The 13,561-nt window shown below is 38.7% G+C and overlaps 1 protein-coding gene and 1 long non-coding RNA gene across 7 annotated transcripts in view; one reads left to right on the top strand and one right to left on the bottom strand.

Moving 5' to 3' along the window:
* The window catches only part of LOC130544370 (uncharacterized), a 34,798-nt gene extending 28,311 nt beyond the window's left edge, over positions 1 to 6,487 (bottom strand). The window contains exon 1 of the long non-coding RNA XR_008960597.1: positions 5,602 to 6,487. This is a non-coding gene — a long non-coding RNA (uncharacterized LOC130544370). The remainder of the gene's footprint in view (positions 1 to 5,601) is intronic.
* The window catches only part of STAG1 (STAG1 cohesin complex component), a 432,120-nt gene extending 423,645 nt beyond the window's left edge, over positions 1 to 8,475 (top strand). For 5 of the 6 annotated variants that reach the window (XM_026497089.4, XM_057315810.1, XM_048216232.2 and 2 more), the window contains 5 exons: positions 1,739 to 1,913; positions 4,099 to 4,209; positions 4,758 to 4,872; positions 6,294 to 6,374; positions 6,461 to 8,475. In XM_026497089.4, the coding sequence (XP_026352874.1) occupies positions 1,739 to 1,913; positions 4,099 to 4,209; positions 4,758 to 4,872; positions 6,294 to 6,374; positions 6,461 to 6,484 (506 nt within the window). In that variant the 3' untranslated portion in view covers positions 6,485 to 8,475. Of the gene's footprint in view, positions 1 to 1,738; positions 1,914 to 4,098; positions 4,210 to 4,757; positions 4,873 to 6,293 lie in introns of all 6 variants that reach the window. The other variant, XM_057315808.1, reaches the window with a different exon arrangement.
* Positions 8,476 to 13,561: the final 5,086 nt, after the last annotated feature.

Raw genomic sequence — 13,561 nt, forward strand, 5'->3', positions numbered from 1 at the left:
GGATGAAGAAAAGCATATATGGACCAGATAATTTGTTGTTAAATTGCAAAAAACAAAACTTGCTGTGTGTCAGTTTGAAATTTACCAGGTAGGTCATGTGCCCAGAATCCTTAGGCAGCAGTTTCATCTGTTTGGAATAAACATAAGAGAGCTTTGCAGGAAGTGTTCTTATTGAAGAATGCTTAGGGGTTAGGAGGATCGCTTCAAGAAGAGTGAGTTCTTCCTGAAGTTATTAAGTCTTTACCACGCACCTTTCTAAGAACTGTGCGAAATGCTGGAGATTAGGTATTAATAAAAATGCTCATAGTACAGATGGGAAGACAGAAGAAGTAGGCAATTTCAGTTCCACATGGGAAGTGCTTTGGTGGGCCGAAAAGGTTTTCTGGGAACATAAAGGGAGCGATCAGACTCTTAATGAATCAGGAAAGATTTTCTGGAAAAGATGACATGTAGTAGAGCTGAAAGATGGATTTACCAGGTTAAGAACCCAAATGATACCATTCTTATCATAAAATTTTAAATGCAGCAAAAAATAAAAGTTAGGAATTAAATGTTGAGTGAAAATGGTATGAATAAAAGATGATGAAACCTCTTTTTGCTGATTAAGAAGAGATTGTTGAATAGTGAGCTTCGGATCACTGGAATGACCTTAACAAGGCAATAGCTAAATATTTCCAGGAACTAAAAAGCTGAACTAGAACATACACGTGTGTTTCACTGAAAGATGGAATGTTTGATAGCAAGTGAGGAACCTAACATGCCGCACAAATCTGAGACTTAATGGAGAAAGAAAAACAATGGGATTCATACTGTGTACTTTGTGATTTAAATTCTTTTTTTTTTCATTTAAATTCTTCAGAAGGTAAAGCATAGCAGTAATACTTTTAAGTTTTCCCATATTAAGAAAATAACTCAGAATGTTTATAGTAGAAACTTTGTGTAACATATCAGCCTATAGTTTAGATACATAAATAATGCTTTAATCTGTTCACATCTTTGTAAACAATCTTCGGAAGAAGGAAGAAACAGCTCCTGGTCCCTTGAAGAAATTTAATTCTAATTACAAAGATAACATATACACTTGACAAATCACCTGCCAATGCAGGCCAGTGTATAATTAAATCCTAAGTAAGTAGGAATGATTCTGTTTCCTCTAGAAAGTAAAAGAGAATGGGAAGTAAGGGCTGGGTAGGGTGATTAAAGAGGTAGAACTTGGAAGCATGAATACAGTGTATACATGTACAGCCTGGCAAAAAGACTTTTTTCTCTGGTGACCAGTGTCCCAGTTGTGCAGTGGGATTTGCTGATTTCTCAGTAAAGGCCTGCCAGACTTTAAGTGCTGCTACCTGGGACCCCTGTAAGGCCCAGCAAATAGGGCTTTTATTGCTTGAGCAAAGGAAGGTTAGAGGTGTCTCCAGTTCTTCCCCTTCTGCAGTGATTTAATCCTTAGAGATAGAGGGACTTGGAAGAGAGGATGAGGTAAGGATAGCTGACATTTGATGGTTACATCCATTACCTTATTTAATCCTTAAAACTCTGTGAGGTTGGGTATTGATATCCTCATTTTGTATATGAGAAACCTGAGTTTTGGAAATTCAGTAACTTACCGAGTGTCACACAAGGGATTCAAGCTAGGTAGTCTAACCCAGGAGCCATGCTCTGCAAGTCTGTGCTGTTAACTTCTACCAGAGTTCACTCCACTCATGACATTTTATGACTCTTAACTGGAATTTTACAGATGAAAGTCTGGATAATACATGGCTAAACAGGACTGACACCATGATTCAGACTCCTGGCCCCCTGCCAGCACCACAGCTCACTTCCACTGTACTGCGGGAGAACAGCCGGCCCATGGGAGAGCAGATTCAGGAACCTGAGTCTGAACATGGTTCTGAACCTGACTTTTTACACAAGTAAGTAGTAAAAATTCATTTTCATGGTATAAAACCTTGAATTGTTAAAGAAAGAAAAGGTATCAAAGAAAAACTTTATTTGTTAAAACATATCGGTTAGTTCATGAGAAAAAACCACAAGCAGAGGCTAAATAATTTATATTAGAAGATACATAATAAGTCTGCCAACACTTGTGGATATCAGTTAATCAAAGTCCAGATATCTTTAAAGCATGGAGCCTCAGTAAGTGCTGATGTCATTTGGAGTTTACAGATTCATTGGGCAGGTCTGTTTCTTCTCAGGGACTTGTGAAAAAGACATGCAGTTTACTTCTTGGAAAGAAAGCCTATTACAGGAGTCTCTGCTAAGGTTGTTACTAGTCTGAACACCAAATATATAGACTACTCCTTTTATTGTCCATTTAATTAATAGAACTTTGTCTTGGTCAAGTTTATATTTTAAACTGTTATGGATTAAGATATTTGTCAAGATATTTGATAAATTCTGAGAACAGTTGCCTTTTTTCTAAGAGAGAATTGAAGCTTTACCTTTTTCCACACTAGTAATTAATACGTTTTCTAATACCAGGGCCCCAAAAATTTTGGAAAAGGCAGGATGATGGTATGACTTTTGCTATAAAAAAAATCTTAACTTTTTCTTTATTTTCCATTCAACTTTGAAGATGCCCTAGCTCCTTGTGTTTTCTGTCCATATTGGGGTAATGCTGTGACTTACTCTGATGGATGAGAGAATTCTCAGTTGAACTCAACAAATTTAGCAGGTTGAAAATGGAAAGAGGCAGTGTTAGAATTATTCGGATCCTGGATTTTCATAAAGCATCTTTGCCCAGAGGATCTGCCTTTCTTCAAAGCTAAAAGGATAATCGTTGTCAGCCACTGGATAACATAATTCGTAGAGAATAGCTTGCCTTATGACCAGTATTCCCACCCCGCTTCCTAGAGGGTGAATTCTTCCTAACTTGAGCAGCCTGCCTTACTTCCCTGACTTTACCAATTGTTAGTTCCTCCCCTCTGTGGTCTACTTTTCCCTGCTATAGGTTTATCAGTTTACTCAAGGTGGTAGCCCCACATGATATAAAGACAGCTGCTCAGAGAGAACTTCACGTGACAGATGTTATCTACTAAAAACCATTAAGATTTACATCCTGTAAAATCCCCAAGAGGCATGTTTATGCAAGTGTCCATGTGCCAGTAAGTGTACAGGGCAGGTGAAAATTTAGCCTGGCATGCACCTGACTCCAAATCTCTTCAGAAGGACTGAGAAAAAATGTGTTAATACCTTTCCTTGTTCAACTCTGGAGAGCTCTGAGCCACAAGACCAGCATCATTTCTGCCCCTTAGGGTACTGGCTGTCCTAGTAGGAACACTTGTGAGCAGGGCAGCAGCTGGATACAGAGGTCTCAGAAGCGCTCTTGTTTGGCAGAGATTTGGGGAATGAAGCTGATAAATTAAGCACCTGTAGGGGAGGGAAAGGTTTTACACAGCCCCCTTAGGATCCCTGACTGGGTCTGAAAATTTAAACAGACAGATCCAAGAGGAGAAAAGCGTACACATTTTATTGAATTCTTTACATGTACATGGGAGCTTTTATCATAGAATGAAGACCTGAAGAAGTTACCAAAGCAGGGAGCTTTTATACCTTTTAGACAAAGAATAAATTTGTGAAGAATTGACAAGACAAAGGGATTTGGACTAGGAATAGTCCGACTGAGACTATGTAGTCCATACCTTCCTTAATTAAGAAGATAAGGGTTAGTTTAACAAGGTGTGTTTGCAGATTCCTCTGGTGTCATCTCTGGGTTGATAAGAGTCTGTCTCATAAAATGAGAATTTATTTCCTGTCTTTAGGCAGAAAAGGAGCTTTTTCTTTGTTCACTTCTTAAATGCCTTCAGCTTAAAATAACCTTTATCTCGGGCAGTATTTTGGGGTAACATACTTTGGGTTTTTTTATACCTAACAACCAACCACAGCCAAAATCCCTTGGAGACTTAGGCATCTCTTTGGGTAACTTACTGCCATTTCTGCAAAGGTAGATCCTTCAATAATGATCTGTCTCACCTTTGACTGTAAAACTAGCTAATTCCCCATACATGGGGATTAGGCCAGCCAACTATGGCCTTCTTAGCATGGGACTGATTAGCTAAATTCATCTTTTGCCACAAAATGAATAATGTATTCTCTTAGTCCTCAGATGCAGATCTCTTGGTTAGGCCAACCAAAATTAGAAGATTTAAATCGGAAGGACAGAACAGGAATGAACTACATGAAAGTGAGAACTGGAGTAAGGCATGCCGTGTAAGTGTTACATCAGGTATCACAAGAACATAATGACTATGTGATGCTGTTCATTTTGTGAAATGACGGCTTTCCTCTGACATTTGGTCTCAGAAGAGGAGTTAAGATTCAGGATATGCAGTGCAATGTAGGATAGAAATAGAGGGTGTGGGCTTTTGAGGCTTTCACCATTTAAATCCCAGTGCTGCCACTTGCCAGCTACGTGGACTTGGGCAAGCTCTAAAACCTCGGTGCCTCAGGTTCTTCATTTGTAAATTTGGTGTAATACTACCAATCACATAGAATTTTGTGGGAATTGATACATAGCTAAATAAATGTTAACTGCTATTTTTGCATTTAAATTATACTTCCTTTTGATCAATTGAGATGAAATCTTAAATAAAACAAATAAATATCCTTAAAGAGTTCAGGATCATAATTTGTGCAGCCTATGGGTTGTAACTGGAACTTGTGCTCTCATTGGTTAGAAGACCTACTGTAAGAAAGAGCCAGGACTCCAAATTCGATGAGTCTGAACAACTATCTGATCATGCTTTTTTCCTTATCAGTCGGGGCCTAATGGAGGAAGATGCTGAGCCCATTTTTGAAGATGTGATGATGTCATCCCGGAGCCAGTTAGAAGATATGAATGAAGAATTTGAAGACACCATGGTTATTGATCTGGTAAGGAAATTTCGATACATTTTTTTCTGTTAAAATACGTGAAAGTGTTGGTGTAAAATGATGCTCTTGTTTTCAGAACCCCATGGGAAGGAGAGAGAGGTGTGAAGGTTGTAAACATAGCAGCAGGTAGGACCAGTGTAACGCTTAGCACATTTGGATGAGCTTGTGTTTTTCAAGCCTGCTTTCCAAGCTGTCAGATTTTAAATTCTGGCAGTAACAGGAACTGGTTCCGTATTACCTTCTTGAGAAGGGGCTCACACGAGATCTGTCTCTCAGTATAGTGTGTACGTTTGGTCTCTTAAATTAACTTGGAGTCTGATGATATATAGTGTTCCAGCATAGCAACCAAACACAGAATATGGACCGTATTTGTTCAGTGTGAAAAAAACATCTTTGAAGTAAGGAAACCTGAATATGGACTAGGTATAGATGATATTAAGAAATTATTGACTGTCAGAGATAGTAATGCATAGTGGTTATGTTGTTTTTTTAAATTTCCATTCCTTTTCTGTCCAAAATGTACTTCTACATTTTGAAGTAGTTATAGGTGAATTGACATAGAAAAGAAAAAGACAGGAGACTCAATGAAACAAGATTGGCCAAAGGCTTGACAGTTGCTAAAGCTAGGTGATGGGTACATGGGAGTTCATCGAACTACTCTATGTATTTGCTAGGGCTGCTATACAAGTACCACGTGACTGGTCGCTTAAACAATAGAAATTTGCTCACATTTCTGGAGGTTCGAAGTCTGAGATCGTGGTATCAGGGAGATTGATTTCATTCTAAGGCTTCTCTCCTTGACTTGCAGATAGTCCTCTTCTCCCTTTGCCTTCATAGGATCTTTCCTGTGTGTCTCCTCCTTTTATAAGGGTATGAATCAGATTAGAATCCACCCATATGACCTCATTTTACCTCAATTATTACCTCTTTATAGGTCCGGTGTCCAAATAACACTCACATTCTGAGGTACTGGGGTCTAGGTCTTCAATATATGAATTTGGGGGGATGTAATTTAGCCCATAACATTCTGCTTTGTAGGTTTTGAATTTTCCATAATGAAACATTTCTAAGAGTGTAAAGGAGATCATGTCCCTCCACTCCAGTCTCTACCCCTCATCAGTAGCTTTCCATCTACCTGCTTTTGGGAATTTAGGAATCAATTTTATAATTATTCCATGATTCAAAGGCATGTTCTGTGTTTATAGGCCCCAAAATTAATTATATGCATTTATTTACCTATTCAGTTTATTCATTGTAGTTTGAAATCCTTTTTTTTAAAAAATGTATGCTCCATGTAAAAGCCACATTATTTTCCTTTCAAAATTTGATCCTCAACAGCTCTATTTTGTGATACCATCAGAAATATTAGCTGCTTACCATCTTAATGTATCTCAGGAAAACATTTTGGCTTCTCTTTCCAGCCCCCATCAAGAAATCGGCGAGAGAGAGCTGAGCTGAGGCCAGATTTCTTTGATTCTGCAGCTATCATAGAAGACGATTCAGTAAATGTTAAATTATTACTGCATTTTATTTATAGTTTCTGGGTCTTGTTTACGCACCAAGTTAATTGTGTTTCTCATTTTTCTAGGGATTTGGAATGCCTATGTTCTGAAGTCTGAAGAAAATTTACAAATCTGGAACTCTATTATTTAGAGCTAGAGGCCTATATACTGTGATAGCTTGTATGGGGGAAAAAACACTTTTGATGTGATCTGATTTGTTTTTTAATCAAATGATTGAGGTCAATCCCTTTTTGCAGTGACAGAAGAGGAGCATGTAAATTACCCAAGAGAATGTTGGTGAATGTCACCTCAGAAAGACTGACCTGAAAAATCATTTGTGTCCTAATATTGGACTTATCCCAATACAGATGTGTGTGTTTTTCTGGAGGGAGGAAAAAATTTTAAATTTTTAAAACAGCTGTCAAGATAAACACTGTTATACACCTGTTTTATGAAAACTCAGCATTGAGTAAAAAAAAAAAATATTTTTAACTTTATTTTCCTGTTGTACAATTTAAAAACCGTTTTAACATTTTGCCTTTTTATGTTTTAAAAGCTAACCATTTTTATTAAACCTATGAGTAAGCAGCTCATCCTAATTGCCGAAGAGTGTTTTGGAGCTCACTGGATTTGGTTGACCTTGTGGAATACAGAAATACGGAGGAGCAGAATATTGACAAGCTAAGATGAAATTCTGACAGTGCATCTCTGCCAAAAACCACACACCCTCTGTGGATATGGATTCCCAGATTTTATATACTCTTGAATAAAAAGGTTTATTTTTATTTATAAGGGGGCATAAAATAAGAAATGTCCATGCAGCCATTTTCCAACAGATGCTGTACACCATTCATTTTATATAGAATAGGGAGATTCAAATACAGTACATTTTCTATTGGTATTTGTTCTGTGCATTTTTAGCAACTTCTACCAGCAAATAAAGTATTCTCAGAAAAACAAGAATGGTTCTCAAGTTATCGGTTTGCTGTTTTTACTACTTATTTCATGCCCTGCCAAATTCAAGTTACATAGACTTCCGTTTTCTTAAAAAGATAATCATGAAGAACTTCTTTGCAATTCAAAAGTAATTTTGAGTGTAACATAACTGTGTCTACTTCCCATGCACTTAATACCTTATGCGCTAATTTTGTGAATTAAGTTTACCAATTATAGAAGTATGTGCTGCATAGAAGTCTGTGCTTAGAGGGTGAAGTTCCTAAGCTTACCTTGAAATACAGCTACATTTCAGTGTTAAATGTGCATATTAATTATTTTGGGGAAAGAAATTATGAATCTTCAGGACATCCTTCAATGGTTTAGAGTTACATTCTGCTTAGACTTTTATGACTTGCTGCTATTATTTTAAAAAGCCCACTTAGTTTCTACCTTTCTGATTTTTTAAAGTAAGCCTCAATTCCAAACCAATCCATCCACAGCTGTTTGTGGGCTGGTTTTTAAAGTAGCTGCAACAGAATCATGAGGCTTTCCCTTCTCTACCAAAAATGAAAAGCATTTTTTTACTAATCTGTGCACCCAATGATTGTTTTTTTGGGGAAAGCAAATGGATTATTCATTCTTTTAGTAAACACAAAACTGAGATTTTTCTCAATATTTGTACAGTTCTGAAAAAACCTGGTCACCAAAAATGTTGTATCTGCTAATTTAGCAATTCCTGGGCTCCAGTTAGAGGGGCTGGGGTCTCACTTTCTTCCAGAAATGTGGGCCTCACTGTACATGAAGGGGCAGGAATAACTGGACTGTCAGCCACTGCCAGCCCTGCCAACGGTTCTGGCCAAGGAGGAAGCTGGGAGGTGCCCTGGCACATGCACAGAGTGATCCTTTGCTTGACAGTCTCATGTGGAAAACAGATGCTGACTTAGAATTGTAGACTACCGTGCAACAACAACAAAAAGGCTTAATATCTACTCCAATGGGTTTGCAGTTGAGTTTGAAGTCAATCGAATTTTTGTATTTTCAGTGTCTCCTTGATTGGTTTTGCTAGTAATTCTGTAAATTGTACATTTGCAATATGAGGTTTTTTTCCTTTTGTACAATTTGAAACTGATGCTTCACCTTTCCTTTAATAAACTATTCAAAATCAGGCTTGTGGTAGTCATCCTATTCTTACTAGGTAAAGTTTTAAAGAGTTGATTTTCCTGCTTTTGAGAGTTTGCTCAAGTTTGCTCATTCTGATAATTTGTTAACAGTGAATTTTGTTTTGTTTTTAAGGAAATTTAGGACTAGTTCGTTCATTTTCTTTCATTCCCTGGATTTCCCTGGAGAAATTGTCTGTCTGTGGTTCAAGAGGTCTCTTGTAGTCTGAGTTTTCAAGGAGGCATTCAGGGTTTGTAGCCTGGATCCTTCTGCCTGAGATCCAGCCCCTAGGCTTTTATGCATGATTGCCCCCTAACAGCAGCCCTTTAAAGATCACTTGGCTTCTACAGGGCCATACGAGAGTTTCTCTTGACATTGGTACCAGATATCAATCAAAAACTCATGCCCTACACTTTATGGTCCTGGACTTGTTCTCTCGGCTGTGTTCATTACATGGCCTAAGATGTCTGTGCAGGAAGGCAGGGATGCAAGGGCTAAACAGCAGAGGAACTCTCCAGGCAGCCAAGGAGGCAGATAATAAGGAAGGGTCTCTGTGGCAGCTCATCTTTGGAATTATAAGCTTATGAGACTAGACCAGAGTTTTACCCAGTGTGACTCTACCTTGGGACAGACTTGAAACCTCCCAGATGTGACTTGACTGTGACTCTCTATTTGGCCCTGCTTCCAGAAAAGAATCCATCGAACAAGGAACAGTGTCTTCATGGAAAATAAAGGCTTAGTGCCCCCACCTCAGGCTTTTGATACCAAAGCAAACTCAGGTAAGGTTCCATCCATACCCTCCTAAGTGCCTTGCTCTGTTGGGGTCTTTATGCATCACTTTTTGTAGCCAAATGCTCTACTACTGAGCTACACCCTCATACATCACTTTTTGAAGGACAGCTTTGTGCTCCCAAGGACACAAAGGAGGCATTACTCACCATCCAAGAGAGTAGGTACATGGTCAGAACCTCCCTACTGTGGCTGCCACATCTACCCAAATGTGCTTGCTAGTCTCCACAGAGGCCCCAAACGGAGGGTTTGCCCATTAAGTGCCCATAGCTCCTGTTTGGAGTGGTGGTGGTTCCATGCCCACAGAGATGCAACAGCATGAGGACCAGTGGTTCTCCCTAAAAAAATAAAGCCACAGCATATCTGTCAAACAGGTGAAGTTTAAGCTGGTTCAACAACTCCATTAAAAGTTATAATTCGGTGTATGGGTGAGTGTCCTTCACAGGCTTCTCTGGGCAGACCATATCTAAAGCACCAGCAGCAGCCAAGGATCAGTGCATTCAGAGGCCGAGAACTCACTGAGGAGACCAAGACATGGTGTGAAGAGAAGCTGGAAGAGCTTTTCATGAACATAAGCAACTGGAAGGCTGTATTGTGAATGTGCTCCCCATTATTCTAACAACTCAAAAAGAGGACTGACAGGTCATCATGCATGAGGTAGGAAAACTTTCCAAATTTAGTAGCTCTTTGGGTTGAGACAATCCTAGTGGAGCCAGCCATGACCTTTCTCACGCTACCCTTAGGAGTTCATCTCAAGTATTTCATCAGTTGAGAAGCAGTGCTCTGAATGGTTAGAATCAGGCTTAGAGTTCAGACAAATCTATCTGGGTTCAAATCACAGCTTCACCACTCTAGCTGTGTGGCTCAGGAAGAATGGGTTAAGGCAAGAGGAACAGGGGCATGTCTAGTAGGATACTCGCAGTACTTCTTAAACTTCACCTCAATTCTCACCATATTACCTGCTCTCAGTCTAAAGACACACTTACCACTGCTCTGCTCAGTAAACCCAAGTTCTCTGGCTGCAAGGCTCCAGGGTTTTTTTAACTCCTAGGGAGAGAATACCAGTTGGGAAAGGCATTGCTAAACAGCAGCCACTGGAGAATACTCTGCCACCATTCTCAAGGCATTTTGTCATCCATAGATGCTGGTCTACTTGCAAGGTCTTGCAGCTTTGTGTTTCCTTGGCCACCAGTCTTGGTTTATTGGATGGGATTTCCCCACCATCTCCACTCCAAGGCTTCCCAGAAGCCTCTTGCTTTATTGGGCTGCCTCCTCTACCTCTTAGAGCAGGCCCTCAGTGTTCAGATTTCAAAACCTGGTAAAACAACACATCTTGGACCCCCCTTCCTCAAAAAGGAAAAAACACACACACACACAAGCTTGTATATGATGTATTATTTTTAAATGGACTATAGTAGCAGTAATCCTCCAATTAATCCAAATCCTGGGTTAGCTGACCCCAGCAACCGGACTAGCCAAGCCATTTCAAGCTATTGAGCCACATGCTAACCAACCTGATAAGAGGCCTCTAAAAGCCCAGGAGTCAGCCATCACTCCTTTCCCATGGTTTATAATCTTTCTGCTGGTACCAAACAGGAGTATAAAGAACCTCTGGCCAGTCTCTACTCCCTAGAAACTTACCATCTACTTATGAAGATAAAAATATCTATACAGAAAAAAAAATATGCATGATCAGATGCTTAACACACCTGCAATAAGCAAAATCAGTTCAAGCTTGCAGGTCAAGATGAACCAAGTCAGGTCTTTTCTTGATCATAAGCAAATTGGAGGTATTCAACAAGAGGGTGTTCCAAGGGGGAACTGATGGGGCTGTAGCTTAAACTCACTTGACAAGCAAGGGAGGGACACAGAACCTTCTGTGTGGACTAAAGACTTTGGAAAGCAGGGTACTATGCACTGGAAGTGCTAGAGCAGAAGAATGCAACAAAATCTGGACCTGGAATTAGACTATTAGCTCAGAACAAGATTTCTGGATTTAAGGGTAGGCCACAGAGAAACACCAGTGGGGAGACCTGCACTTAGAGCCCAACTAGAATGGGAGATTCCCAATCACCTGGAAAGGGAAGAGAAACATTAAAACAAAACAAAACAAAAAACTCCAGAGGCATAAGATTGGCTACCTGGAATGATGGGGTCGCTGGTAGATATGGGAAAAGTAGATAAGACAATCACATACTGATTTAGCTCAAGTTGAGCTTGAAATGATAGAACATTCAAGCTCCTTTGGAGCTAAGGATCTGGGACAAGGGAAAGTCATCAGTGGTGGGAAGACCCAGGGCTCTCACCACAGAGAAAAGCACACCCCATGGGGCACTCTGAAATAGCACTCTATAGTTGACCTTTATGCTGAAACCACTTAAAATCTCCATTTCTAATATAATAGTTAATGCTTTACATACTCAGCAAAATAAAACAAAGATGGGGGGAACTAAAATTGTCCACAAACATAAAAAAGGACTCTCTTTCAAATTGACAGCATAAATATAAATAACTTGACTATGTGCCTTCAGTTTAAAGACAGAAGAACTAAAGAGAGTCTTGAACTTTAAAAGTTCTCAAACTTTTGTATTTAGTGTAAGATTGAGCAAATGAGTAAATTATATTGAAGATAATGGGACCCAGTTTTACCACTGTGAGGTAAGAAATACATAAATATAGAATAGGGGAAAGCAAAGAAGAACCTGTATGTGGGATTGGGATTAAAAGTTCCAGTATGAACTCATGATTTTAAACAGATATATAATAAATGTATAACATATATACATGTTCCTCATATACCTTTATATTCACAAATTTGTATATTTCCTAGTCAGCTGAAAATACCTAGAAGCAGTGACACCCCAGCATCAATGTGAACATCTGCCAATTTTAGCTTCTAAATGACCTCTAAAAGAAACCAGGACTCGGGAGAAATCACTGAATCCAGGGCTGGGCAAGGAAAATAGAAGATGAGCCTGGTACATTATTCTGTGTCAAAAAAATAAAGAAGGCCAAAAATTAATTACTGGGACATATCAAAAGGATCAAAGAGCCAGCTTTAAAGAAGCTCCCGTTGAAATTTTAAGTGTCAATAACACCTTAAATTTTAAAAGTTTTTTTCTTGTTTGATATATTCATTCACTAAAATAAACATTTGTGAAACACCTACTACATACCAAACAGATTTCAACTATAATATATGCTTCCCAATCTCATCTCTTGGGGGTATAGTAGGGATGGCGCAGGGGGAAAACGTAACGAACTAGTATAATGTGTGTTTGAAAATCTGACAGGGATTGATAGCATAGTAAGAAAAGTTATTTCAGGAAAAAATGTTTTTAAAAAAAGAGTCAATGAGTCTAAACAGATACTGAAAATATTAGAAAAGAAAGCTCTTCCAGGAGACTAACGACTAACAAATGCAGACATAATGACTGGGTTAGAAATGCAACATTTTAGAATCAACACAGAATAGCTGATTGAGGCAAGAATCATCAATGGATACTAAAAGTACTGGATGAAAGTTTGTTGCCAGGCTTAAAGAATGTCCCCAGATCAGTTATTAATTACAAAGAAAAAATGGTAACCCTTGCAGCCACCACCGTAACCAAGTGGTGAGTCAATTTCATCAATAATGGAAAAAACTAGCATAATGTGCTTCCCAATGTGATACAGAGAAAGAACATTCTCGTGCATAACTCTTACCTAGATCCGAACATCTGGAAACAGACAAACCCAAATTGAGGGACATTCTACAAAATAACTGGCAATCACTCTTCCAAAATGTCAGTGTAATAAAAGACTGTCAGACAATGAGCCTTGGTTCCTAGGAAATAAACACTGATGTTTGGTGGTGCAGGGGGATAAAGTGCCATGATTCTGCAAATTACTCTCAAATGGGTCAATAAAAATAATAAGTAATAATTACATATTTATGGAAGAGATGTACCAAATGTAGAAAATTAACTGGATAATCTAGGTGAAAGGTATACAAATACCACTCTTGCAACGTTTCTATAGATTTGAAAATTTCCAAACTAAAGTTTAAAATTGAGAACGTATTTCTGAAAAGCACCTGATAGAGTCCTACAGCGTACTGAGCATCTGTTTTGCAAGATACAATCGCACACATATCATTTAATCCTCAACAATTCCTAGAAGAATTAAGGGCACATTATTAAATATTATTTAAAAGTAAGCCTAAGCAGGTAAGTACTTTGCCCTAAAAGCTGCTTATCTCACCTACAGAGAAAAAAATTCTGGGGAACAAGGAAAAAAAATACACAGAGGTATCAAAGGTCAGC

The sequence above is a fragment of the Ursus arctos genome, unplaced genomic scaffold (genome assembly GCF_023065955.2).
Source record: "Ursus arctos isolate Adak ecotype North America unplaced genomic scaffold, UrsArc2.0 scaffold_20, whole genome shotgun sequence".
Taxonomy (NCBI): domain Eukaryota; kingdom Metazoa; phylum Chordata; class Mammalia; order Carnivora; family Ursidae; genus Ursus; species Ursus arctos.